A 26,648-nucleotide genomic window follows, 5' to 3' on the forward strand; every position below is an offset into this window, starting at 1 on the left:
CCCCCTCTGCAGACTAGCCATGGCATTGTGGAACACAGCCTTGAGCTTCCAAGTGCACCTACAAGCTCAATTCCTGCCAGGAAAATCAAATACACTGGCAGACGGACTAAGCAGAAACCTCATGGACCCACACAAGTGTAAACTGGAACCAAGGATTTTCAACATGTTGACAAGCAAATGGGGGAGCCCAGATATAGACCTGTTTGCCTCTCCCCAGAACTACCAGTTGGACAAATTTTGCACAAGGACTCCTCGCAAACAAGCCTGGAAAGTAGATGCTCTGTCCTTCAGCTGGAAAAACATATCCGTCTATGCCTTCCCCCCTCTGCCTCTGCTCTCCAAAGTACTACTAAAAATCAAACGGGACAAACCAAGGATGATTTTGATTGCTGCAGACTGGCCGCGCCAACACTGGTACCCCCTCCTGTGTAGTGTCACGTTTATCCCCATGGCTCCTGCCTTAGACTCCTTCCCTGTTGTCTCAGCAGGAGAACCAAATATTGCACCCTCAGCTTCTAACACTGAACCTTGCAGCCTGGCTATTTACATAATCTCTCCTTTACCGTCCCTCAGTAAAACTGTGATGGATATCATTTTAGAGGCAAGGAGGCCTGGTACTAGAAAATCTTATGCTGAAGAATGTAAAAGATGCTGTGCCTGGAACCAATCTCAAGGGATGAGCACAGCAGTACCCAATTTACCTCAGATTTTACAATACTTAACTGAGATGCTTCACATGGGCCTGTCTTTTTTTCCTCTATTAAAATCCATGTCTCAGCCATTTCAGCTCATTATAACACAGAACCTCCCCGCTCAAGCAGTTCCTCAGAGGGGCCAAACATTTGAGACAACCCAGGAGAGCTCCAACCCCAGCCTGGGACCTTAACTTTGTCTTGGAGAAACTCACTCTACCTCCTTCCGAGCCAGCTGCTACTGCAGACTTAAAATTTCTTTCTTGGAAAACAGCTTTCCTTTTAGCAATCACTTCAGCTAGAAGGGTATCTGAATTACCGGCCCTTATGGCAGTGGAGCCTTTCATCATCTTTCATGCAGACAGGGTGACCCTCTGAACCAGTCCATCCTTCATGCCCAAGGTGGTATCTAGTGTGGCTCTTAATCAGTCCATTCATTTGCCAACCTTCTTTCCCAATCCACAGAATAAAGGGGAACAGATGCTGCATTCCTTAGATGTGCACAGACAACTTAGATTCTACTTGGACAGGACTAAACCTCAAAGGAAATCTGAAAACTGCTGGTGGCATTTGCTGCAGGGACAGAGGGGAAGGCTATTTTAAAGCAAACAATTTCTACATGGATAAGCCATTGCATTCATTTCTGCTATAAGCACCATGGAGAATCTATCTCCCAGGGGATCAGACCTCACTCCACCAGGGCTGCATCTACCTCTACAGCCTTTCTCAGAGGTGTCCCTACCAGGGACATCCTAGAAGCTGCTACGTGGAATTCTGTACATACTTTCACCAAGCATTATCATTTGCCAATTTTCTCTAAATCCAGAGCTGGCTTTGCCACTGCAGTCTTGCAGGACCTTAGAGCTGGCCCTAATGCTATCTAAATTCCTCCTCCCAGCCATAGCTTTGGGAATCTACCCAAATGTAATGACTGGAACAGTGAGACACGAAGAATGTAGTACAGTTGTGTACACTTACCATAAATGTAGATGTTCAAGTGTATTCACTGTTGCAGTCCTGGTTACCCTCCCTCAAGCCCCCTAACTTTTTTTAGCTATACCTGTATTTTCCTTTATTATGCTTAAAAGCCTTTTTGGTGTATTTGCTTTTTTGTTGGAGGTATATCATTGTACTTTTATATTTAATTGCTTCCCATTATAGGAACTCCTGACATCTGGTACAAGAAAAACTGGTGTAATTGTGTCGGCTGCATGTTTTATACCCCTGAAGACTTGATGTCATGGAAGAAGGGACAGCAACCGACGCAAGACTGTGTTAATCAGGCCGACTGAGGGCTACCTGCAAGTGGATAACCCAAATGTGATGACTGCAACAGTGAATACACTCTAACATCTACATTTATGGTAAGTGTACACAACTGTACTTGCCTCTAGCACCTTGTAGAAGCAGTCTGTGCGCTTAGGTGCAGGGGGCTGTAAGTCAGGAGTTCTAGAGGCTGCAGAAAATGCATCCATGTATGCAGGAAGAACATGGGTGGGACAGCTGAAGGGGAGGGGGACTCCACTTGCAGCAGTTCAAAGTATCTTTTTTGGGTTTCTGTCATCTGGGAAGTATCCCATTTGAAGTAGTCTTTCATTTTGGTGATGGTTTCACCAAATGTAATGTCTTCAGGTGGAGAATCCCTTTTCCACAGAATCCTCATCAGGAGAGTAATATTCCTTGGGAGAGGCAATCTAGGATGTATAAGAGATGGATTCATCCGAGGGAAGAGTAGGTAGATTCATGTACTTTTTCCTCAGGTAAGAGAGTCATAGGAATAGAAGAAGCAGAGGTAGGCCTAGGGCTTAGCAGAGGCAATGCAGTTGTGGGTGAGGCAGAAGGCTTAAGGGCCATAAAGGCCTGCGTAATAGAGGAGGTGAAGGCCTCCCAGTCTGGAGGGGCTTCAGAAGCATTAGAAATATGTTCTGCTTCTTTTTAGTTGGATTCTGTCTAGAGCTGAGTTTGGCAGCAGCTGTATCCGAGGTCTGGATCCTGGTCGAAGGAACCCCCAAATCTGGTTCTCCTTGGACATTGACAGGCATCTGTGTCCAAGAAAGCTCCGTGGACGTGCCGGACGTCGGCTGTGCAGCGGCCTCCACAAGGGAGGTCACGGATCTGCCAAACACTCCTTAACTCCTATATCGGTAGTTGGCGGGGCATCCGGGTGCAAAGCGGCAGGCGATGAAGGCCTAGGCATTCTTACGTGGAGGTTCTTCGGTGTCCTCTGAAGCAGACTCTATCCTGAGAGCCAGCCGTTTGAGGTGTTGGTTTTCTAAATAAAGGTTTAGAGCTGCCAGATGGCTACGTAAGGTCTTGGGCACAAAAGATTTATAAATAGGGCAGGTGTTATGGTCGTGTTCCCGGCCTAAGCAGAAAACGCATTTTTCATGGACGTCCTTATGGGGAATCTGACACCCGCATTGACACTTTCCCTTTTTACCTGACATCAGCTGAAAGCTACAACAACCAAGCCTAAACAATGCGAAAGATTGGTCAAATATTAGAAATGCAAAAAACTCAATGGTTTACTTATCTATAGTCTATCTGACATCCGGAGAATGATCGTACGATGCGAAGTCATCTGCGTCTGAAAAGTTCTAAGGATTGTGCATGCAGACGTCACACACAGGGTCCCTGGTTTATGGCCCCATGTGTGACGTCCCACGCAGCTGCAGCAGCCAAGCTGAAGCTTTTGTATAGGAGCCGATGTACAGGTCGTCTGAAGGCAGGAAATCCCACACCAGAAATACTGCAACATAGGAATAGAAGGACATTGAGTGATCTCTTCAGACCACTTTCTTATTGCAATGCACATACCAGAAAAAAAACGGTTTGCTGGCAGACACTCTGCAGGTCAATCTAAATTCCCCATGAGTGGTCCCTCAGTCTAACAGTAGCGAATATGATCAAATGGAAAAGATTTTCCCTATGGGCTTCCAAGAAGGATATTGATCCCTTTTCAGCACCTACTTCATCCATGTTCTCTCACTACAGGGGCTAGTTAGCCATATCCAACTTTAATGCTGGAAATAAATCTTTCTGTCTGACAGCTGTCAGATTATGGTAAGCTTTCATGAAGGGAATTTTCCTTCTTAGACCTCCACTAAAGCATCCCTCTCCTCCTTAGGATTTAACGGTGGTCCTTCAGGGGTTAACTTAGAAACCCTGTAAACTGGCGGACAAGTACGACATGAAGTTTCTTTCTTGGATGACCATCTTTTTGGTAGCTGTCACTTAAGCAAAAACAATTTCAGAACACCGGGCCTTATCTGCTAGGCCTCCTTGCATTATTTTCCATAAGGATAGGGCGTCTATACGAACCAACCCTTCCTTTTTGCCTGAAGTAGTCACGGAGACTAACATTAACCAGTCCATACACTTGCCAGTTTTCTTTCCAAACTTTACTAATAAAGGGGAATATACGCTAAACCTTATTTATGTCCACAGGCAATTATGCTTTTATCTTCGGAGAGTCAGACAGTACAGTAAGTCAGATCAGCTGTTTCTGCCCTTCTGTCCTTTTCCACTAACTGCTTGTGTCAGGCAGTATCCAAAGTTACTCTGGCCGAATAGATTACTGATTGTATCTTGCTGATTTATTTTCAAAAGTTGCCTCATCCTCCTAGAGCACACTCCATTATATCTATGGCTACTTAATCAACCTTTTCTTAAAGAACCCCCATTGATGTGTTTTACCCTGCAGATACTTGGTCTAAGACTCATACCTTTGTTACACATTACAATATAGACATTGTTTCCAGAAGCAGAGCTTCCTTTGGTTCGACAGTGCTCCTGCATGTATTTCATTGAGGGTTTCCCCGAGAGTTGCACAACTGGGGACTCTGACCCATTTGTGAGGAAGAATGAAAAGGTCAACATTAGATTTAGACATTATGTACTATAACTTGGCATCTGGGTTGTCCATTTTCATTCTTTGTCACCTTCCCTCCCAACCATCCCTGGCCCATACACTTCTAGAAGGGTCTGTAGATGTTATAGGAACAGTCTTGTTCCTGGTTTGAGCCTCATCTGTCTCTTGTTTCTGTCTGTCTTTATAGGCCAGTGGGCAGTATGGCAGCAAAGCTGATCTGAGGAGTTTGGGATGGAATAGAGCTTTATGTATAGGAGGAGGAGCACAAGATTTGGATCCAAAGTGATCAGAGTATGAGATCCTAGACCCATTTGAGGAAGAATGAAAATGGACAACACAGATGCCAAGTTATGGTAAGTACTTAACTTGTAATTTACTCGCAAGAGATTAGAGAACTTAAGATCTACTGAAAAGTTAAGAATATATCACTGTACGCCTGTTGTGCAGATCAGAATCATCCTTCAGTATATTAACTTTTGTGCTACTGCTTCTGCTGTCTACTTTCACTGGCTATACTATGTTTGCGCATAATCCTTTTGTCAGCATGTCCACACACTGCATTGCTGTACAGACTTGATATTGCATAGAGAAAGTACTAGGAATGACTGTTTTTCAGGAGAATTAGCCTCAGATGCACCATGTGTTAATGATTCAAACTGTACAAGTTGTTTCATAAAATAATTTTTTTATAGATTTTTTTTGATATAGCTGTTTATACTGCAGCATTGAATAATACTGAGTGTTGAATATTTTTCCCCCAGAACTGTTCCATCTAGTGATGCAGACAGACAACCTGTCTCAAGATTTGGTTGCTACAAACAAAAAAAGGGAAAATTTCCATCCAGTATTTGATCACTTAGGGTCTACTACACAGACAACCCGAAGTGCACCTACAGGAGAATTTACTCAGGAAATCATTACACTGGTCCACCAAGTGAAAGGTAGGAAAAAATAATGCACTGTGGATAGCTTTTGTTTTTATGTTGGCCTTTATTTTGTACAGTATGTATCTCAGTATTTCCTGCAAGCCATCAGCCCTCCTACTGTTGTTTGTCCCAGTAGTGTATCTGTGAAGCAGAAGAATGTGTTGTGAAGTTACTTTACTGTTGTCCCTTCAGCCTTGTTAGCCTGTAGCATTAAATTGACCCTCCCCCCAAGTTTGTATATCATCCTGTAGTCTTTGTTTTTAAGTGCAGCACCTCAAATTTGTTAACATTCTGCCATCTCTTGGCCTTCGTTCATAGGTATCTCAGGCCTCTTTTAAGGTTGGCTTTTCCACCCCCCACCACTACTTTTCTCTCCATTTGTTATTTGCAAAGAGTTTTTTTTTCTTTTCATGTCCCATACAGTGTCCTCTAACACACTGAAGAGTAGTAGGTTCAAAGACCCTAATTTGTGACCCTTTACTGTTTCTTTATTTGTTTTTTTAGTGGTAGACCTTCACTGCTCCTGTATGCCCTGCAAGTCTGTAGCCACATGTCCACTAGTTTGCCTGCTTTCTGTCCTGCTGTAACCCCTTCAGCTTCATTGCTGTCCTCTGCATTGTTGTAACACCCTGTCCACCCATTTGCTCATATCCTCTCCCATCCCCTTCATCTTGCTTGCTAGCTTTTTATTATAAAGTTGAAGCCATTGTTAGTCTTAGTTTGCAGAATGAATAGGTTGCCTCCAACTACTTCTGCCGTTATTCATAGAATCGTATTAGGTCTCTATAGTATGAGCGTTTTGGCTTTGAATCCATGATGGTTGCTGTTCTAAAAATATGATCAGTGCTTCTCAACATCTTTGCTACTGAGGTCAAACTTGTCAGTTGATAGTGCTCTGGGCTGCTTTTGTTGTCTTCACTCCTTATGAAGCGGCACATAGTTGCAAAGGTTTAGTTCTTGGGAGTCTCCCTGCTGGCCAGTTTTTTTGTATAGTTTTGTCAGTTGATCTGTCTGCATTCTGATTTAAGAATCCTGGTGGTGGTGGGTTTTTTTTTTTTTTTTTTTGTGGGCTGAGGGGACATGATGCCCAATTGTCAGATATTCTGTTAATCCATTTAATTTTGTCTGCCCCTTGTCTAATAATCAGTTTTTTCTTAGTAGAGAAATAAAGGATTGAATCTGTTTGTCTTACTTTAAATTGCTTGCTATCCTTTGTTAGGTAACTGTTTTCTACACCTCATGAAATCACTTATTTTCTGACCTGTTTCACTTTTCATACTCCTTTGTTTTTCTGATCTCTCAACTGCACTACTGGGCGGGTCTATATCATAACTTCAAAGATGTAAAACTTTGAAAGTTAAAATATCGAACCCAAAACATCGAATGGTGAAAATAGTAAAGCCTCGGAACATCGAAATCTTACTTAGGGAAATGTTTCAGTGGGCCCGTTCCATGGCTTCACTATTTCCTCCACTGTGGTGCAAGAGTTACAGACATTAGGGTTAGGGTGTGGGTTAAGGTAAGTGGATAGTTAATAATGTATGTATGGTGTAGTGTAGGGTTGTGTTTTGTTAAGTGTATATGTGTGGTTTATTTATTTTGGTGTGCTTGTGTTTGTATGTTTCTCAGAACAGTGAAATTTTTTCCAGGGAAAAAATTCGCTATTCTGAGAATTCATAGCTTAGGTTCATAACTTAGAACTAGGCTAATTTCCCTTGTGAGCCATTTCAAGCCTACCCAATTACCCCATGTGGGAATCAAACCTTGCACCCGTAAGGTAAACACCTTAACCATTATGCCATCCTCCCACCCCTTTGTTCGATATCAATATTCGAAATTCCAAGTTCAAACTTATGGTGTTTGATATTTTGGAATTTCTAATATATGATATAGACCCTACTGAGCAACCTTGTCTTCTTTTTGGTTTTCTAATCTGTTTAGACTTTTCTCTATTGCTTTCATCAGATCTTTACCCAGAGTATCATTGAAACTTTAATTTCTTGTCTGTCATCATCTCTCCTTCCCATCTACCCCCTCATGTAATCACACCTCACCGTTTGTTTATCATTTTGTTTCTCTCGTACGAATGGTTTACAGAATTTTTGTGAGATCACTGTTAACAGTTGGTGCTCTCCATGTACCTATTTTGTTACACAGTATTTGTCTAACATTCTGCCAGTGTTTATCAGTTATGCAGATACCTTCTGATGCTTAATCTCAGATGTTTATTTTCCTTCCACACAGTGTCTGTGTAGTCCAGTCCACTTCAGGGAGCTTTAAATTCTGTGTTACCCTCTTACCATTTCCCATGATCTTATGGTAGTCATCCTCAGCTCATTACCCCTCCCTGAAGCACCCAATGACCTATAGATAGTTCCTGTCCACCAAGCTTAGTCCATTCTCCATTTTCTTTCCATCTTGATTTTGAGTTATTTTTTCTATTTTTAGAGCAAGTTATTTTTAGCTGTAGCATTTGTGTACTTTACCCTTAAGTATGCTTTTGTTCTGTTAGAGTTGGTGGCTGTGTGAATGTTGAAGGGTAGTAAGGAGAAGAGCATGTTTTAACTTGAGAGGGCCTTTTTCATTTGTACCTTTATTTTACGCTCTGAAGTTTGATGACGTTTTAAACTAAAACTTCATCAGAAGTGTTTTTACATTATATATTTATTCCCTGCTGTGTGTGTGCAACAATTGGTAGCAGAGGGTAATTGTAAAGTACCTCTGTTTGAGGAAAGGCATATGAATAATGGAAAAAGTAACTTGGAAATTGGCAGAATAACCAGTGTTAGTTGTAGGAGTCACTGCTAGAATAAGTTGATGTCGCTGTTGCAGTATTCTTTACATGAGGGAAATTGCTTGCCAAGAGCCCCAACATTGGCCAGTGTACAAAAGCCTTTAGTGCCTAGGGTGCGTTGCATGTTGCACATAGGCCCCTATCGGACATAGGCCATAAAAGCAATTAAACAAAGAAAGACACAGGCACAGCAGGTATAAAATCCAGATAAACTTTAATAAGTGAGCGCTTTCACGTCAAGTTCGACGCTTCATCAGACTTTCTAACAACTACTAAATAAAATAATATCCAAATTTACAGCCAGTAAATAGAGAGTTGAACCAGCAACGTGAAAAAAGACAAGAATAATCCAAAAAGCTATGTGCTGGTTCGCGTTGTGCCAGAGGAAATCCCAAACAGTATAAATGCTCTCGTAGTTTCAAAATGACGTAAATGAAAACAGTCCACGACACTAATGAAGTAACGTAGTTTATTACAAGTAAGCGCTTTCACCCGTAGGCTTCTTCAGACTTTTTGTCATTTTGTCATTTACGTCATTTTGAAACTACGAGAGCATTTATACTGTTTGGGATTTCCTCTGGCACAACGCGAACCAGCACATAGCTTTTTGGATTACTAAATAAAATAGTTTAAATACCTATTAATGACTTAATAGGTATTTAAACTATTGTATGTAGTAGTTGTTAGAAAGTCTGATGAAGAGTTAAACTTGACGTGAAAGTGCTCACTTAATGTTTTTCTGGATTTTATACCTGCCATGCCTGTGCTTTTCTTTGTTTTTTTTTTTGGTCGAATTCAAGTGTTGTCGTCGTGGGGCACGTTATCCTCTGTGGACTTGTTTTATTTTGCATAAAAGCAATTAATGCATGCATGCTGCATCCTCAGATCTTCTTTGCCACCAGACAGAATGCATCTTCCATACATACGGTCTGCTTGCCAAAGACTCGTCAGTCTCGGGTCTCGGATAAATGCCCCATTGGGGAATTCTTTTATACTTTTGGCTGTGTATAAGGTTTAATGTCATCCAAGAAGGGCAATTGTCAATGGTGGATGTCAGATTCTGCATAAGGGCAACCACCAACAGTGCCTTTTCTGTCTTGGGCCTACCCACGACCATAGGGCTTGTCCTATTTGCCAATCCTTTTTTCCCAAAACTTTAAGAAGTAGGCTGAATTTTCTTTCCATCTACTTAGAAAATCAGTGGTTAAAACTTCTCTCTAAAATGATGGAAAGTCCCTGAGGTTCAGAGTCAGAGTTGTTAATGAAAGGGCATGCTAAGAAACCTGGACCGGAAGTTTGGCTGCACCTCCGGTGTCAGATGTCTCTCCAGAGGCGATCGCTAGTCTGGCGATATGGTCAGGGCCGTTGTCTGATCCACAGACCGAACCCATAATGGATGTTTCCTTGGAGCAGGATATCAGCCCACCGTCCCTACATACACTTGATATTCCTATCAAAAAGAAACAAAAGGTTAAACATGTTTCTCCACCATCTGATCCTCAAAAGGATTGGCAGGCCTTTTTCACAGCGCATTTTTTAATGCTCTCCTGTCCCTTAGCCTCCCTTCAGGGGTTACTGTACCTACCTGTCCCTGGACTGCTTCACCTCAAGAGGGTCAGGGAAGAAACCTCTTCAGAAGAGGAACAATCTTCTGATGAGTCACTGGCTTACTCAACAGCAATCCCCTCCCCACCAGATTATACTTCCCTAGAGGAAGACCGTAATGTGGCTGATTCGCCAGCAGAGGAAATTTCCTTTAGTGACACCTTGACCAAGATGCAGGAACATTTCAAGTGAGAAAGCATTGAAATGTCAGATGTTAATGCTAGTATGACTTACTACAGGTGGACATCCCCAGTCCATCAGCTGTCCCCCCATCCTTCCTGCATTCTTAGATGTATTTGCACAGCCTCCAGCACCCAAAAAGAAAAAACAGATTTTATAAGATGCCTGTAGACTGCAAGTTTTATTCAAAGCACCCACCGCTGACCCAGCAGTCATCAGTATGGCTTCAGACAAGCCCTTTAAGCTTCTTCCCTCAGCCTCCCTGTTTTCTTCTGACAAGGACAACGAACATTTGGAGAGACTGGAAAAAGTCTGTATGTCCACCACCCTTGCCTTTAGGGCAGCCCACTTCCAAACCCTCTTGACAAAATACTCTTTGGAGCTCTTGTCCCAGTTATCTAAAATCATTTCAGATTTGCCTGATTCTGAGCATAAATCTTTGGCTATGTCCTTGAGTGCATCCTCTCAGGTCACCTGCCACTCAGTTAAATGTAGATATGATGCTGCAGAGGCTTCTGCTATGGCAACTGCCTCAGGATCTGTCCTTAGAAGGTTTGCATGGTTAAGACTCCAACCCTTCCCAGAGGATATCCTATCCAAATCGATGTATGCTCCTCTGGGACAGTTCAGCTCCGTTTGGCCCTATGGCTGCTGACCTATTTAAAGCTTTGCAGGAGAAGGGTAATGAGATGCAGGACTTAAAACACCTCCTGGTATCCCCTGTCCCAAAATTCCAGAGAAATTACCCTTCTAAGCTGTTTTGTCAGACAATTCAGGCCACCTCAAACTAAGACAAAAAAAAGTCTGGATAGAGACAGCAGTCATTTAGGACTTCTCAACAAGCCCCACGACAAAAACAGCCCTTTCCAGACAGGCCAGGGTCCATTTTGACTATTTGGACCCCATATCACCCCCGCCCCTTTCCCTTTCTCTTTCAAGTCCAGCTTGTGAAAACATTACTAAAAACTCTCATGTGCTTTCCATCATAAAAATCGGGTACTTAATAGTTTGGGAGTCTCTACCTCTTTTCAGAAGCATTCCCTAACCACCCAAAGAACAACTTCCACTGATGTCCTTCATGGATGCATCTGCAGTCATAACAAATGGGTTGTCCTGTCGTCAGGCAGCCCTTCGGTCGGCCGGATTCCAAAGTCTGGGTCCGGCTTCGGCTGATGTCGCACTTCACCCGACGTCATCTCTGCTGGTCTTAGGGTATAAAGGCATCAGCCGACGCCATTTTCCTCAGTCTTTCTTGCCGCGTGGCGCCCGAAGCAGAAGCTGTTCGCAAGTGCCGGTCGGTCAGATCCAGAGATTACTACTACCGAATACTACCAAGACTTCTAAAAAGCTAAGTACCCCGTTGGGGACTCTTTCTTGCCTCAGCCGATGTCAGAAAAAGTCAATAACTGTTTAACTTGTGGGGAAACAAATACCGCATAAAGATTTCCACTCTTACTGTTTGCCTTGCTTAGGCCCAGACCACGACGTAGCAGCCTGTTCGGCCTGTGCTTCCTTCAACCGACGAACGCTTGGGCGTCGTTCCACTGCTTCCACAGGTGTTGCTAAACCTGCGGGATCAAGGCACCATTCAACATGTCCCTATTCATCAAAGAGGCAAGGGGGTTTATTTCAGGATGTTTCTAGTTCCAAGGAAAGAAGGCCCCTGGAGATCTATCTTAGATCTGTCCTTCCTCAGCACCCACCTGAAAGTACCCACCTTCAGGATGCTCACATTACAAACTCTGATGTTCTTTGTGTTTCACTGTTGCAGTCATCACATTTGGGTTATCTGCTTGCAGTAGCTCTCAGGGCAAATGGAACCCAAGTCAAATGCACCTGCATATCGATCAAAAAGAAATGTTAGCTGTACAGAATGCTCTGACAGCCTTCAAGGACCACATTCTTCCTAGACAATTAATGGTAAAGACTGACAACACCACTGTTATTTGGTACATAAACAAGTAGTGGGGGACACATTCTTACCCCCTCTATAGACTAGCCATGGCATTGTGGAACACAGCCTTGAGCTGAAAAGTGCATCTACAAGCTCAATTCCTGCCAGGAAAGCTAAATACACTGGCTGACGAACTAAGTAGAAACTTCATGAACCCACACATGTGGAAACCGGAACCAAGGATTTTCAACATGTTGGCAAGCAAATGAGGGAGCCCAGATATAAACCGGTTTGCCTCCCCCCAGAACTATCAATTGGACAAATTTTGCACAAGGACTCCCCACAAACAAGTCTGGAAAGTGGATGCTCTGTCCTTCAGCTGGAAAACCTATCAGTTTATGCCTTTCCTCTGCTCTCCAAGGTATTACTAAAAGTCAAATAAGGCAAACCAAGGACGATTTTGATTGCTCCAGACTGGACACGCCAACACTGGTACCCCCTCTTGCGCAGTGTGTTAATGTGGGGCCCATGGCACCTGCCTCAGATTCCTACCGTTGTCTCAGCAGGAGAACCAGATTCTGCACCCTCAGCTTCAAACACTGTACCTAGCAGCCTGGCTAATTACCTAATCTCTCCTTTACCATCCCTTAGTAAACCAGTGATGGATATCATCTTAGAGGCAAGGAAGCATAGTACTAAGAAATCTAATGCTGAAAAATGGAAAAGATTCTATGCCTGGAACCAGTCTTAAGGGATGAGCACAGCAGTTCCCAATTTACCTCCGTTTTTACATTACTTAACTGAGATGCTTCATAAGGGCCTGTCTTTCTCCTCCATAAAAATTCACGCCTCAGCCATTTCAGCTCATTATTGCACAGAACCTCCCCTCTCCTCTCATCCACTGCTCAAGCAGTTCCTTAGAGGGGCCAAAAATTTAAGACCACCCAGGAGAGCTCCAAATCCTGCCTGGGATCTTAACTTGGTATTGGAGAAACTCACTCTTCCTCCTTTTGAGCCAGCTGCTACTGCATTTTAAAAAATCCGTTTTTGGAAAACCGCTTTCCTTTTAGCAATCACTTCAGCAAGAAGGGTATCTGAATTACAGGCCCGTATGGCAGTGGAGCCTTTCATCATCTTTCGTGTGGATAGTGTCCCTCAGGACCAACCCCTCTTTCATGCCCAAGGTGGTGTCCAGTGTGGCCGTTAATCAGTCCATTCATTTGCCAACCTTCTTTCCTAGTCCACAGAAGAAAGGGCTTGGATGTGCACAGACAACTTAGATTCTACTTGGACAGGACAAAACCTCAAAGGAAATCCGAACTGCTGGTGGCATTTGCTGCGGGGGCAGAGGGGAAAGCTATTTCAAAAGGGATCAGACCCCACTCTACCAGGGATGCATCTACCTCTACCGCCTTTCTCAGAGGTGTCCCTACCTGGGACATCCTAGAAGCTGCTACCTGGAGTTCTGTACATACTTTCACCAAGCATTACCATCTGCCAATTTTCTCTAAATCCAGAGCTGGCTTTGCCACTGCAGTATTGCAGGACTTTATAACTGGTCCTAATGCTATCTAAATTTCTCCTCCCATCCTTAGCTTTGGGAATCTACCCAAATGTGATGACTGCAACAGTTAAACGTGAAGAGCATAGTACAGTTGTGTACATTTACCATAAATGTAGATGTTTGAGTGTATTCACTGTTGCAGTCTTGGATGTTCATTGTGCATATAGCTGCAGTAATCACATATGGGTTCTCTGTTAGGCGGTCCCTCGGTCGGCCGAATTCCAAAGTCTTGGTCCGGCGTCGGTTGTTGTCTCTTTCTTTCCTGACGTCAGTGTGACAGGGGTATACAAGACACAGCCGACGCCATATTCTTCAGTCTTTTTTGCCGTGCGGGGCCCGAAGCAGAAGCAGTTCGCAAGTGCCGGTCGGCCAGCTCCTGAATTTACGAAAAATTGGAAACCGAAGTCTTCTTTAAAGCTAAGTACCCCGTTGGGGAAACTTTTCTTGCCTCAGACCGATGTCAGACAAAGTTAACAATTGTATTTCTTGTGGGAAGCAAATACCGCATAAGGATTTCCATTCCCTCTGCATACCTTGTTTAGGCCCAGACCACGACGTCTCGGGCTGTCGCTTTTGTGCTACTTTCAATAAACGCACTATTAAGCATCGGGCGGAGTTCGCCCAACATTATTTTGGTAAAGCCTTTGATTATAAAATGTCGTCGGAGACTCCGACTACCGTTTTGTCCAAAAAACACAAGGACAAGGACCGACACGCGAGGTCCGCGGTCTCCGACACCATGCCAAAACCGACTGCACGTGGTCCGGTTCTCAGCGAGACGCCTTTGCAGTCCCTGACTACAGACGACACTTCTTTGGCGGTGTCTTCTGTACCCGAGACCGCAGGTGCCTCGACCCTTACTCAGACTACAACCACCGAAGCCACTGTGAGTGTTGAGTCTCCTAATGTGGACAGGTCCACTTCCACCCAGGGTGTCTTTAGGCCCTCATCTTCCTTTTCCATTAAGGCCTTTAAGTCCACATCAGCCATGCATCCCAAGAGGCCTGTTGCTCAGGCCCCATGCCTAAAAAGCAGATGCTTAAAATGGCCGAGGATTTGATTACCCTTATCAGGGGTTCCCAACCCCCCTCCAGACAAGAGACCCAGAGTGGAGGAAGATTCTCCCTCTTCTGAACAGGGCTCCATTTTCTCAGAACATTCTGATGTAGAGGAGCACTCGTACTTCCCTTATGAAGATTCGGATGCAGAACAGTCCATTCCTTCTGTATCTCCCCCAGAGGATTTCTCTTTTGAGGAAACCTTGCACACCTTGAGGGAGCACTTCCATTGGGAAGGCCAAGACTTTTCTGATTCCAAGAAAAGGCTTAGGGAATTTCTTTTGTTACCTCAACACAGACCGCTGGCTATACCTCCTGCCTTGGACATACTTGATGTTTACTCGGAGGCTTGTCTTAGTCCGGATTCCCTGCCTCCTGCTCCAGTCAAACCTGATGGGTACTACAGAGATGTCCTTCAAGGATGCATCTGCAGTCATAACATATGGGTTGTCCTGCCTCAGGCAGCCCTTCGGTCGGCCGGATTCCAAAGTCTGGGTCTGGCCTCGGCTGATGTCGCACTTTCCCCGACGTCAGAGCGTCTGGGGTATAAAAGCATCAGCCAACGCCATTTTCCTCAGTCTTTCTTGCCGTGCGGTGCCCGAAGCAGAAGCTGTTCGCAAGTGCCGGTCGGTCAGATCCAGTGATTCCAGCTACCGAAAACTTCGAAAAAAGCTAAGTTCCCCGTTGGGGACTCTTTCTTGCCTCAGCCGATGTCAGGCGAAGTAAATAATTGTTTAACTTGTGGGAAACAAATCTCATAAGGATTTCCATTCTTACTGCCTTCCTTGCTTAGGCCCAGACCACGACGTATCGGCCTGTTTAGCCTGTGCCTCCTTCAACCGACGAACTCTTAGACGTCTTTCGGAGTTTGCAGAGGAATTTTTTGGAGCCGCTTTTGCTTATAAAATGCCGTCGGAGACTCCGACTTCGCATATGGTCAAAAAACGCAAGGAAAAGGACCAACACTCACGGCCCACGGTTTCGGCTGAAACCACGGCTAGGCCTACCGCGAGTGTCTCTGTTTCGACTGAAAGAGTCCTCGGCTATTCCTTCTTCCGAAACCATACTTCTGACCACCGAGGCCTGAGAGGCCCCGGCTGAGTCAGCTTCAGAACTACCTACCGAAGCTAGTGTACAGGAATTGTCCGACACCATTCCTTTGGACATTTCTACCCCTACACGTGGGGCAGCTAGGCCCCCTGCTTCCATGTCCATTAAGGCCTTTTCAAGGGCTAAAGCTGCCAAACTTTCAAAAGCTTTGCATCCCAAACCTACGTCCCAGAGGCCTACCTCTAGTTCACAGATCCTCAGCCTTGCTGAGGACCTTATTTCCTTAATTAGGGGTTCACAACCTCTCCCAGTCAGGGCCTCTCTACCTCCTCCAGACAAAAGGCCCAGCGCTGACCCCTCTGATCCACACTCCTCAGATTATTCCACGGATGGATCTGAGTTGTCAGACCACCAGGAAGGGGCTTACTCGCCTTATGAGGATTCAGATGCAGAGGAATCTATCCCTTGGGCCTCTCCTCCTGAGGAGTTTTCCTTTGGTGAGACTCTACACTCCATGAGAGAGCATTTTCAATGGCAAGGTCAGGATTTCTCTGATTCTAGAAAAAGATTAAGGACCTTTTTGCATTTGCCTCAGCATAGGCCCTTAGCTATACCTCCTGTTCTAAATATAATTGATGATGTGTACAATGATGTCAGTACGGCCCCGGATACTCCCTCCGGCCCCTGCCAAGCCTGACAGATACTACAGGGTTCCGGATTCTCATTTCCACTTGTATAAAGCCCATTCTGCAGACCCAGAAACTATTTCTCAGGGCCCTAAAGGGGTTGCGCCTACTGCCAAAAATCCTCTACCCTCTGACAGAGAGTCTAGAGCTTTAGAGAGATGGGGAAAGAAGGTGTATACTTCTGCAACTCTTTCTGTCGGGGCATTTAAACTGTCAATTTCATATGATACAGTACCAGGAATATTTGTTGGATGAAATGAATAAGAAACTTTCTTCTCCTGAACCCCTAGACCGTAAATCCCTTCAGGATTTGGTACATAACTCACAACAGGTTAGTAATCATTTCTTAAAATGTGGCTATGATGCACTGGAGGCTTCATTTAGATCAGCTATGACTGAGGCAGTTATTCGTAGGCATGCCTGGCTGAAGGAGCAATCTTTGCCAGACCATGTCAAAGCTAAACTCCTGGATGCTCCAATGGAGAAACAAAATTTATTTGGCTCCTCTGCTCAGGAGATCTTAAAAAAGGTTGAAGAGAAGGCAAAATCTGTGCAAACAGTTTAAGATTTCCTGCAAGTTCAACCACCGAGATTCAGCAGAAACTGGCCTACTAAGAATTGGTCCTTTCCAGACTCTGACAGAGCCCAGAGAGGCAGGAACAGGCACCCTAGAGGCAGAGGTCAATTGAAGGGCTCATACAGAGGCCGTCGGTGGCAGCCTGCCAACCAGAGGAGTAGTGCAACATCAACGACAACAACTACTACAACAGGTCAAGGTCAATGACTTATCTCTGATTCCGCCTACCAGGGATCAACTAGAAGCACCCTTGGGCGGAAAGCTGGCTTTATTCTCAAAAAACTGGCATTATATCACAAAGGATACATGGACATTACAAATAATAGACAAAGGATACAGGTTCCACTTTCACACTTTGCCAAAAAGAGGCGGAATGCCAAACCTTCCACCAAATCAGAGGGCAGAGGCTTTAAAACAAATCAGCAATTTACTTCAGATGAAAGCTATAGAAAAAGGCCAGGGATTTTACTCCAGACTATTCCTTGTACCAAGAAAGGAAAATCAATGGAGGCCTATTCTCGACCTGTCCGCACTGAACACTTATCTCATTGTGCCAAAATTCAAAATGCTGACCCTACAGCAACTTCTTCCCATGTTGGGCAAGGAGTCTTGGCTGGTGACTCTAGATCTCAAGGAGGCATACCTGCACGTCCCTATTCGACCAAACTGCAGAAGACACCTCAGATTTCTTGCAGGATCAGAGCATTATCAATTCTCAGCATTGCCCTTTGGCTTATCTACTGCGCCCAGAGTATTCACGAAATGCCTGGCATCAGTAATTGCACATTGCAGACTTCAGTGAATTCAAATTTACCCATACCTGGATGACTGCCTAATACAAGCGGACAACAAGGATAATTTGGTAAAAGACTTGGCCTATGTCATACACCTGCTACAGTCCTTGGGATACACAGTCAACATCCAAAAGTCAAGACTAGTACCATCCCAAAGGATAACCTTTTTGGGTGCAGATCTGGACACAACCACCCAAATGGCCTTTCTCACAGAAGAAAAACAGAAGCAACTTCCAGACTACTTCATGATTCTGACAAGACGAACTCAGCTTACTGCAAGGAAAATCCTGCAGGCCCTGGGTTACATGGCATCCTGCATACTTCTAATACCACATGCCAGGCTGCATATGAGAAAATTACAATGGTACCTCAGGAGTGTATGGTCTCAGCACAGTCACAGTTTAGAAACCATGATACCAATCATTCCATGCCTTCAAAAGGAATTCCTGTGGTGGGCTCAGGCCTGCCAGTCCAACAGAGGGTTGCCTTTCAACAAACCAAAACCAAGGCAGACCATCACCACGGACGCCTCAGACTGAGGATGTGGGAGCACACATGGAGGACAAATGTGTCCAAGGCCTATGGCCTCAAGGACAGCTAAGCATGCACATAAACCAAAAGGAAATGCTGGCAGTGAGGCATGCAATCGAGGCATTCAAGCCCTTCCTCCAACAAGGACACCTGTTAATAATGACAGACAACACCACGGTCATGTGGTACATAAGCAAGCAGGGAGGCACGCATTCCTACCCTCTATGCCAGATGGCTATGAATCTGTGGGAACTATGCCTGAATCTCAATATCCAACTACAGGCCCAATTTGTGCCAGGGAAAGAAAATACACTGGCGGACAGCTTAAGCAGAACTACCATGGATGCACACGAATGGATGCTGCACCCAGACATCTTCCAACTCATAGCAAAGACACGGGGAATGCCGGAGATAGATATGTTCGCCTCCCCACTCAACAATCAACTGAAGACATTCTGCTCAAGGACATACCACCCACAGGCTTGGAGGGTGGACTCTCTCTCTTTCAGCTGGAAAGCCCTAACAGTATACGCCTTCCCACCTCTCCCATTGATGTACAAGGTTCTACTGAAGATCAGGGAGGAACAGCCAAAAGTGATACTAATAGCTCTGGACTGGCCAAGACAACACTGGTATCCATTATTGAGAAGCATGTCTCAGGCAAAATCATGGCCTCTCCCCCTATGGCCTCTTCTTCTGACGCAGAACAACTTCAAGACCCTGCATCCCAACTTGAAAACATTGCAGCTAACTGCCTGGAAAATTCCTTAAATCCCAATCAAACTGTTTTATCTCAGAGGGTGAAGGACATTATCCTGAGGCTCATGAGCCTTCCACAAGGAAGACATACTCGGCTAAATGGAAGAGATTTCTCATTTGGAGCACATCAAAGGGCACAGATGTCACAGTGGCAAACCTAACACATATCCTAGAATACTTAGCAGAATTGTTCCACAATGGCCTGTCCTATTCTTCCATTAAGATTCATGCTTCAGCAATTTCAGCAGAATACAATGTGGATCCACCTATCTTCTCACACCCTCTCCTCAGACAATTTCTGAGAGGAATCAAAAATATTAAACCTCCAAGAAGACCCCCTCTTCCTGCCTGGGATCTCAACTTTGTGCTGGAGAAACTGACATTACCTCCTTTTGAACCGGCAGCATCAGCGGATCTACAGTTTCTATCTTGGAAAACTGCATTCCTTCTGGCAATCGCTTCAGCAAGAAGAGTATCTGAGTTACAAGCATTAATGGCAGTGCAGCCTTTTCTTATTTTCCACCAGGACAGGGTGTCACTAAGAACCAATCCTACTTTCATGCCAAAGGTGGTATCTAGGATATCCTTGAACCAAGCTATTCACTTGCCTACGTTTTTCCTAATCCACAGAATAGAGGGGAAAAACTTTTGCACACCCTGGATATACACAGGCAACTACGCTACTACTTGGACAGAACAAAAACTAGCAGAAAAACTGACCAACTTTTTGTAGCATATGCAACTGGGGTGCAAGGAAGAGCAATTTCCAAACGGACAATTTCAAAATGGATTGGAAATTGCATTCGCTTTTGCTACTCCTTTCATGGAAAGTCAGTTCCTGAAAATATCAGGCCTCACTCCACAAGGGCCACGGCTACCACTACAGCCTTCCTACGGGGGGTGGCTACCAAGGACATTTTAGAAGCTGCTACTTGGAGCTCCGTGCATACATTTGCCAAGCATTACAATCTACCTTTATACTCTAGATCCAGAGCAGGGTTTGCAACTGCAATACTGCAGGGGATCTTAACTACACCATCCTTTTCTTAGTACCTCCTCCCCCAGATTGGCTATGGTATTCTACCCATATGTTATGACTGCAGATGCATCCTTGAAGGACATAGTACAGTTTTGTACCTACCATAAATGTAGATGTCCGATAGGTATGCATCTGCAGTCAGGATTACCCTCCCTCCTTCCCCTCTGTGGTATTCCTAGGGTGCTTACCCCTCTTTTAGCTAGCTGGGGGAATCTATTATGGTGTATTTGTTTATTTATACATGTATATAATTTGCAAATGTTTGGAACTTTTCTGCATTTATCCAAATTTAGCCTTCCTAGAGGGCACCTGGCATCTGGGGCAAGAAAAACTGAGGAAAATGGCGTCTGCTGATGCTTTTATACCCCAGACGCTCTGACGTCGGGGAAAGTGCGACATCAGCCGAGGCCAGACCCAGACTTTGGAATCCGGCCGACCGAAGGGCTGCCTGAGGCAGGACAACCCATATGTTATGACTGCAGATGCATACCTATCGGACATCTACATTTATGGTAGGTACAAAACTGTACTTTCCTAACTCTCACCAATTTCTTTTCAAAAGCCCTAATGCTGACCCTGAAACCATTTCTCAAGGCCCTAAGGGAATGAAGGCCTCTACTGCCAAGAATCCACTACCTTCCGAAAGAGAATCTAGATCCTTAGAAAGATGGGGGAAAAAGGTATACACCTCGGCCACCCTAGCCATGAGGGCCTTAAATTGTCAGTTCCATATGCTTAAATACCAGCAGTTTCTGTTATCTCAATTAAGAAATAAAATGTCTCAACCTGAACAACCAGATTTGAAGGAATTGCAGGATATGATGCATAGTGCAGAACAAGTGGGTAAACACACCTTGCAATGTGGCTATGATGCCTTAGAGGCCTCAAGTAGAGCTGCTGTTACAGGATCGGTCATTCGTAGACATGCTTGGCTTAGGGAACAAAGCTTGCCTGACCATGTTAAAACTAAACTACTAGATGCTCCTTTACAAAAGGATGTACTATTTGGTACTAATGCTGAGGAGATGCTACGTAAAATGGAAGAAAAAGCTGAATCTATGCAAACTGTCAAGGCTTTTCTACAGGTACAACCACCTCGTTTTAGCAGAAATTGGCCTTCAAAAAACTGGTCCTTTCCAGCCATGGACAAGCCCCAAAGAGGTAGATACAGGCGCACAAGGGGCAGAGGACAATCTCAAGGATCATATAGAGGCAGACAATGGCAAACTCCAGCACCAAGAGGTGGCGAAGACAGTGCACAACAATACAGAAAACAAACCCAATGACTTCCTCCTTTTCATGCCAAGCAAGTCTCAGCTGGCAGCTCCCTTGGGAGGAAAGCTGGCATTATTTACAAGAAATTGGCATATTATCACAACAGACAAATGGATCCTGGACATTATAAACAGAGGCTACAGATTTCATTTTCACACTCTTCCAAAAATGAGAGGCATGCCAAACCTGCCATACAATCCAAAGGGCAGAGGCACAAATACAAATTTCAAAACTCATGGACATGAAAGCTATTCAAGAGGTACCTACTCATGAACAAGGTCAAGATGTCCTTCAAGGATGCATCTGCAGTCCTTACAAATGGGTTGTCCTGTCGTCAGGCAGCCCTTCGGTCGGCCAGATTCCAAAGTCTGGGTCTGGCCTCGGCTGGTGTCGCACTTCACCCGACGTCATAGCTGCAGTTTTTCGGGTATAAAGGCATCAGCTGACGCCATTTTCCTCAGTCTTTCTTGCCGCGTGGCGCCCGAAGCAGAAGCTGTTCGCAAGTGCCGGTCGGTCAGAACCAGAGATTACTACTACCGAATACTACTTCGAAGACTTCTAAAACGCTAAGTACCCCGTCGGGGACTCTTTCTTGCCTCAGCCGATGTCAGAAAAAGTGAATAACTGTTTAACTTGTGGGAAACAAATACCTCATAAAGATTTCCACTCTTACTGCTTACCTTGTCTAGGCCCAGACCACGACATCGCAGCTTGTCTAGCTTGTGCTTCTTTTAACCGGCGGACGCTTAGACGTCGGTCGGAGTTTGCTGAGGAGTTTTTCGGCTCCGATTTTGCTTATATTATGCCGCCGGATCCTCCGACTTCGCAAATATCTAAAAAAACGCAAGGAAAAGGACCGTCACTCGCGGTCCGCGGTTTCGCGAAACCGCGTTAAGCCAACATGAGTGTCTCGGTTTCGGCTGAAACCGAGCTAGCGGTTCCTCCTTCAGCCAAAAACTTTCCTTCAGCCGAGGCCTCTTCCAACCTCGTGGAATCGGCTTCTGATATCCCACCTGCTGTTACAGTTTCTCAGGAATTATTAGACACTATTCCCTTGGATATTTCAACCCCTGCACGTGGAGCTGCTAGGCCACCTGCAGCCATGTCCATTAAGGCCTTTGCCAGGGCTAAAGCAGCTAAAACTACTAAATCTGTGCCTGCTAAGCCCCCCTCTCACAGGCCTAGCTCTAGTTCACAAATGCTTAGTTTAGCAGAGGATCTTATCTCTTTAATCCGAGGATCCCAACCTCAACCAGACAGGGCCTCTCACCCGCCTCCAGAGAAGAGGCCCAGAGCTGAGCCCCCTGAGCCAGTGTCTACAGATGATTCCTCTGATGACTCAAATGATACAGACCTTCCAGAGGCCCCATACTTCCCTTATGAAGACTCTGATGGTGAAGAGTTTATTCCTTCTGCCTCTCCGCCTGAGGAATTTTCCTTTGGAGAAACCCTGCATGCTATGAGGGAACAATTTCAGTGGCAGGGCCAGGATTTTTCAGATTCCAGAAAAAGGCTTAGAACTTTTCTGCATTTACCTCAACATAGGCCTTTAGCCATTCCTCCAGTTCTTTTTGTTGTAGATGATGCATTTAATGATGCCTGCACTGCTCCTGATTCTCTGCCTCCGGCCCCTGTTAAGCCCAATAGATTCTACAGGGTCCCGGACACACATTACCACCTGTATAAGGCTCCCCTTGCAGATCCAGAGACTATCTCCCAAGGACCTAAGGCTGTAGCAGCCTCCTCTAAAAACCCTCCCTCTGAAAGGGAATCCAGATCCTTAGAGAGATGGGGTAAAAAAGTTTACACTTCTGCTACTCTTTCAGCTAGGGCCTTGAACTGTCAATTTCACATGATGCAGTATCAAGAATTGTTGCTAGATCAGTTAACCAAAAACGTGTCTTCAGATGAAACAGTAGACAAGAAATATGTGCAGGAAATGGTACATAACATTCAACAAGTCAGTAACCATTCCCTAAAATGCGGCTATGATGCACTGGAGGCTTCCTTTAGATCAGCCATGACTGGCACAGTCATCAGAAGGCATGCATGGCTAAAAGAACAGGCATTACCAGACCATATCAAATCAAAACTATTGGATGCTCCTATGGATAAGATCAATTTGTTTGGCTCTCCAGCACAACAAGTACTGAAGAAGATGGAAGAGAAGGCAAAATCTGTCCAAACAGTAAAAGATTTCTTACAGGTCCAACCTCCGAGGTTTAGCAGGAATTGGCCCTCCAAGAATTGGTCCTTTCCAGACTCCTCCAGAACTCTGAGAGGCAGGAATAGGCGTTCGAGGCAGAAGCCAATCCAGGGGTGCTTACAGAGGACGTCAGTGGCAGGGCAACAACCAGCGAGGCACAGCCACAGACACAGCCACCACCACAACTACTGGTCAATCACAGTGACTTGGCTCTGGCACCGCCTACCAGGGAACAACTGCAAGCACCCTTAGGCGGGAAGCTAGCCTTATTTACAACAAACTGGCATTACATCACAAGAGACAACTGGATTTTACAGATAATAGACCAAGGTTACAGGTTTCACTTCCATACTCTACCAGGGAAGAGAGGAATGCCAAACCTACCTCCAAATCAAAAGACGGAAGCACAAAAACAGATATCCCAATTATTAAGGATGAGAGCTGTAGAAAAGGTACCATCTCTGGAGCAGGGCAAGGGATTTTACTCCAGATTCTTCCTGGTACCAAGAAAAGAAGGCAAATGGAGACCTATTCTCAACTTGTCCACTTTAAACACATTCCTCATCGTTCCAAAATTCAAAATGCTGACCCTACAGCAGCTTCTTCCCATGCTGGGCAAGGAGTCTTGGCTGGTGACTCTAGATCTCAAGGAGGCATACCTGCACGTCCCCATATGACCAAACTGCAGAAGATACCTCAGATTTCTTGCAGGATCAGAGCATTATCAATTCTCAGCATTGCCCTTTGGCTTATCTACTGCGCCCAGAGTGTTCACGAAATGCCTGGCATCAGTAATTGCTCATTGCAGGCTTCAGGGAATCCAAATCTACCCATACTTGGACGACTGCCTGATACAAGCGGACAACAAAAGCAAGCTAGCAGAAGATTTACAAAGGGTCATTTATCTGCTACAAGCCCTGGGATACACAGTCAATATAAAAAAGTCAAGGCTGATACCATCCCAGAGAATAACCTTTTTGGGTGCAGAGTTGGACACATCAAGGCAAATGGCATTCCTAACCGTAGAAAAACAGGAGCAGCTACCTCTACTTCTTGGCCTTAACAAAACAGAACCATCTGACAGCAAGAAAAGTACTGCAAACCTTGGGCTTCATGGCATCCTGCATAATATTGGTTCCTCATGCCAGACTGCATATGAGAAAACTACAGTGGTACCTAAGGAATTTATGGTCTCAACACAAGCACAGCTTAGAAACCCAGATTCCCATTATTCCATGCCTGAAGCAAGAATTCCTATGGTGGGCTCAGGCTTGTCAATCAAACACAGGATTGCCTTTTCACAGTGCTCAACCAAGCCGAACCATCACGACAGACGCCTCAGACCTCTGTTGGGGGGCACACATGCTGGACAAGTGCATACAAGGCTTATGGTCTCAAAACCAGCTGCACCTACACAGAAATCTAAAGGAAATGCTGGCAGTAAAACTGGCAATTCAGGCATTCAGACCATTCCTTCAACAAGGTCCATTGCTGATAAGGACAGACAACACCACAGTCATGTGGTACATCAACAAGCAGGGAGGCACACATTCGTATCCTCTTTGCCGGATGGCACCGGATCTCTGGAATGTGGCCCTGAACTACAACATTCAGTTAAAAGCAATTTTTGTACCAGGAAAAGAAAACATCCTAGCAGACATTTTAAGCAGGACTACCACGGATGCCCACGAATGGATGCTGCATCCGGACATCTTCAAAACAATTACAAGAAAATGGGGACTCCCAGAAATAGACTTATTTGCATCCCCACGCAATCACCAACTAAAGAAATTCTGCACAAGGACGTACCACCCACTTGCTTGGAAGGTGGACTCCCTATCCTTCAGTTGGAAAAACCTGACAGCATATGCATTCCCACCACTTCCTTTGATGCACAAAGTGCTATTGAAGATCAAAGAGGACCGTCCAAGGATCATTCTGATAGCTCCAGACTGGCCAAGGCAACATTGGTACCCATTACTGAGGAGCATGTCTCGGGAACAAATATGGCCACTACCCCTGGTTCCCTTGCTGTTAACACAGAACAATTACAACAATCTGTATCCAAACCTGCAAACTCTGCAGCTGACTGCCTGGAACATTGCATAAGACCAATTAACCCAAATTTATCCCAAAGGGTTAAAGACATTATCCTTGAGGCTCGCAGACCCTCAACAAGGAAAAATTATTCCGCAAAATGGAAAAGATATCTCATTTGGAGTACTGCAAAAGGAGAAGATGTGTCACTGGTAAACATAGCCAACATTCTGGAATACTTGGCAGAGCTCTTCCACACAGGCCTGTCCTATTCCTCCATCAAAATTCATGCATCAGCTATTTCAGCAGAATAGGACTTGGATCCTCCTGTCTTCTCACATCCTCTGCTCAGACAGTTTCTGAGAGGAATTAAAAATGTAAATCCGCCTAGGAAGCCACCATTACCAGCATGGGACTTGAACTTTGTGCTAGAAAAATTGACACTTCCTCCTTTCGAACCAGCAGCAACAGCAGAATTGCAATACTTATCATGGAAGACTGCTTTCCTGCTGGCAATCACTTCAGCAAGAAGGGTATCTGAACTTCAGACATTAATGGCAGTGCAACCCTTCCTGATCTTCCATCAAGATAGTGTCCATGAGAACAAATCCTTCCTTTATGCCTAAGGTGGTTTCCAGAGTTACTTTAAATCAGGCTGTCCACCTACCTACATTCTTCCCCAACCCACAGAACAGGGGAGAAAGACTGCTGCATACCTTGGATGTACATAGACAATTACGCTACTACCTGGACAGAACCAAGGGCAATAGAAAAACTGACCAGCTACTGGTAGCATATGCAACAGGAAGGGAAGGAAAAGCAATTTCAAAACAGACAATCTCCAAATGGATAGGAAATTGCATCAGATTTTGTTACTCCTACCATGGAAAGAAAACTCCAGAGAACATCAGGCCTCACTCTACAAGGGCTACAGCCACTACCACAGCCTTCTTACGAGGAGTGGCTACCAAGGACATTTTAGAGGCTGCTACTTGGAGCTCCGTGCATACATTTGCCAAGCATTATAATTTACTTATACTCTAGATCCCGAGCAGGTTTTGCCACTGCTGTTTTGCAAGGGATCCTAACTACACCATAACTTTATTTTTC

General features: G+C 44.9%; 1 protein-coding gene across 2 annotated transcripts in view; it reads left to right on the forward strand.

Annotated features, from left to right (window-relative positions):
• The first annotated feature begins 5,327 nt into the window (after nt 1-5,327).
• BCLAF3 (BCLAF1 and THRAP3 family member 3) overlaps nt 5,328-26,648 on the forward strand; it is a 798,586-nt gene continuing 777,265 nt past the window's right edge. For both annotated transcript variants that reach the window (XM_044072262.1, XM_044072263.1), the window contains exon 1: nt 5,328-5,504. In XM_044072262.1, coding sequence (XP_043928197.1) covers nt 5,342-5,504 — 163 coding nt within the window. In that variant the 5' untranslated portion in view covers nt 5,328-5,341. The remainder of the gene's footprint in view (nt 5,505-26,648) is intronic.

Source organism: Protopterus annectens, chromosome 5.part0 (genome assembly GCF_019279795.1).
Source record: "Protopterus annectens isolate FY-2018-M chromosome 5.part0, PAN1.0, whole genome shotgun sequence".
NCBI lineage: Eukaryota > Metazoa > Chordata > Ceratodontiformes > Protopteridae > Protopterus > Protopterus annectens.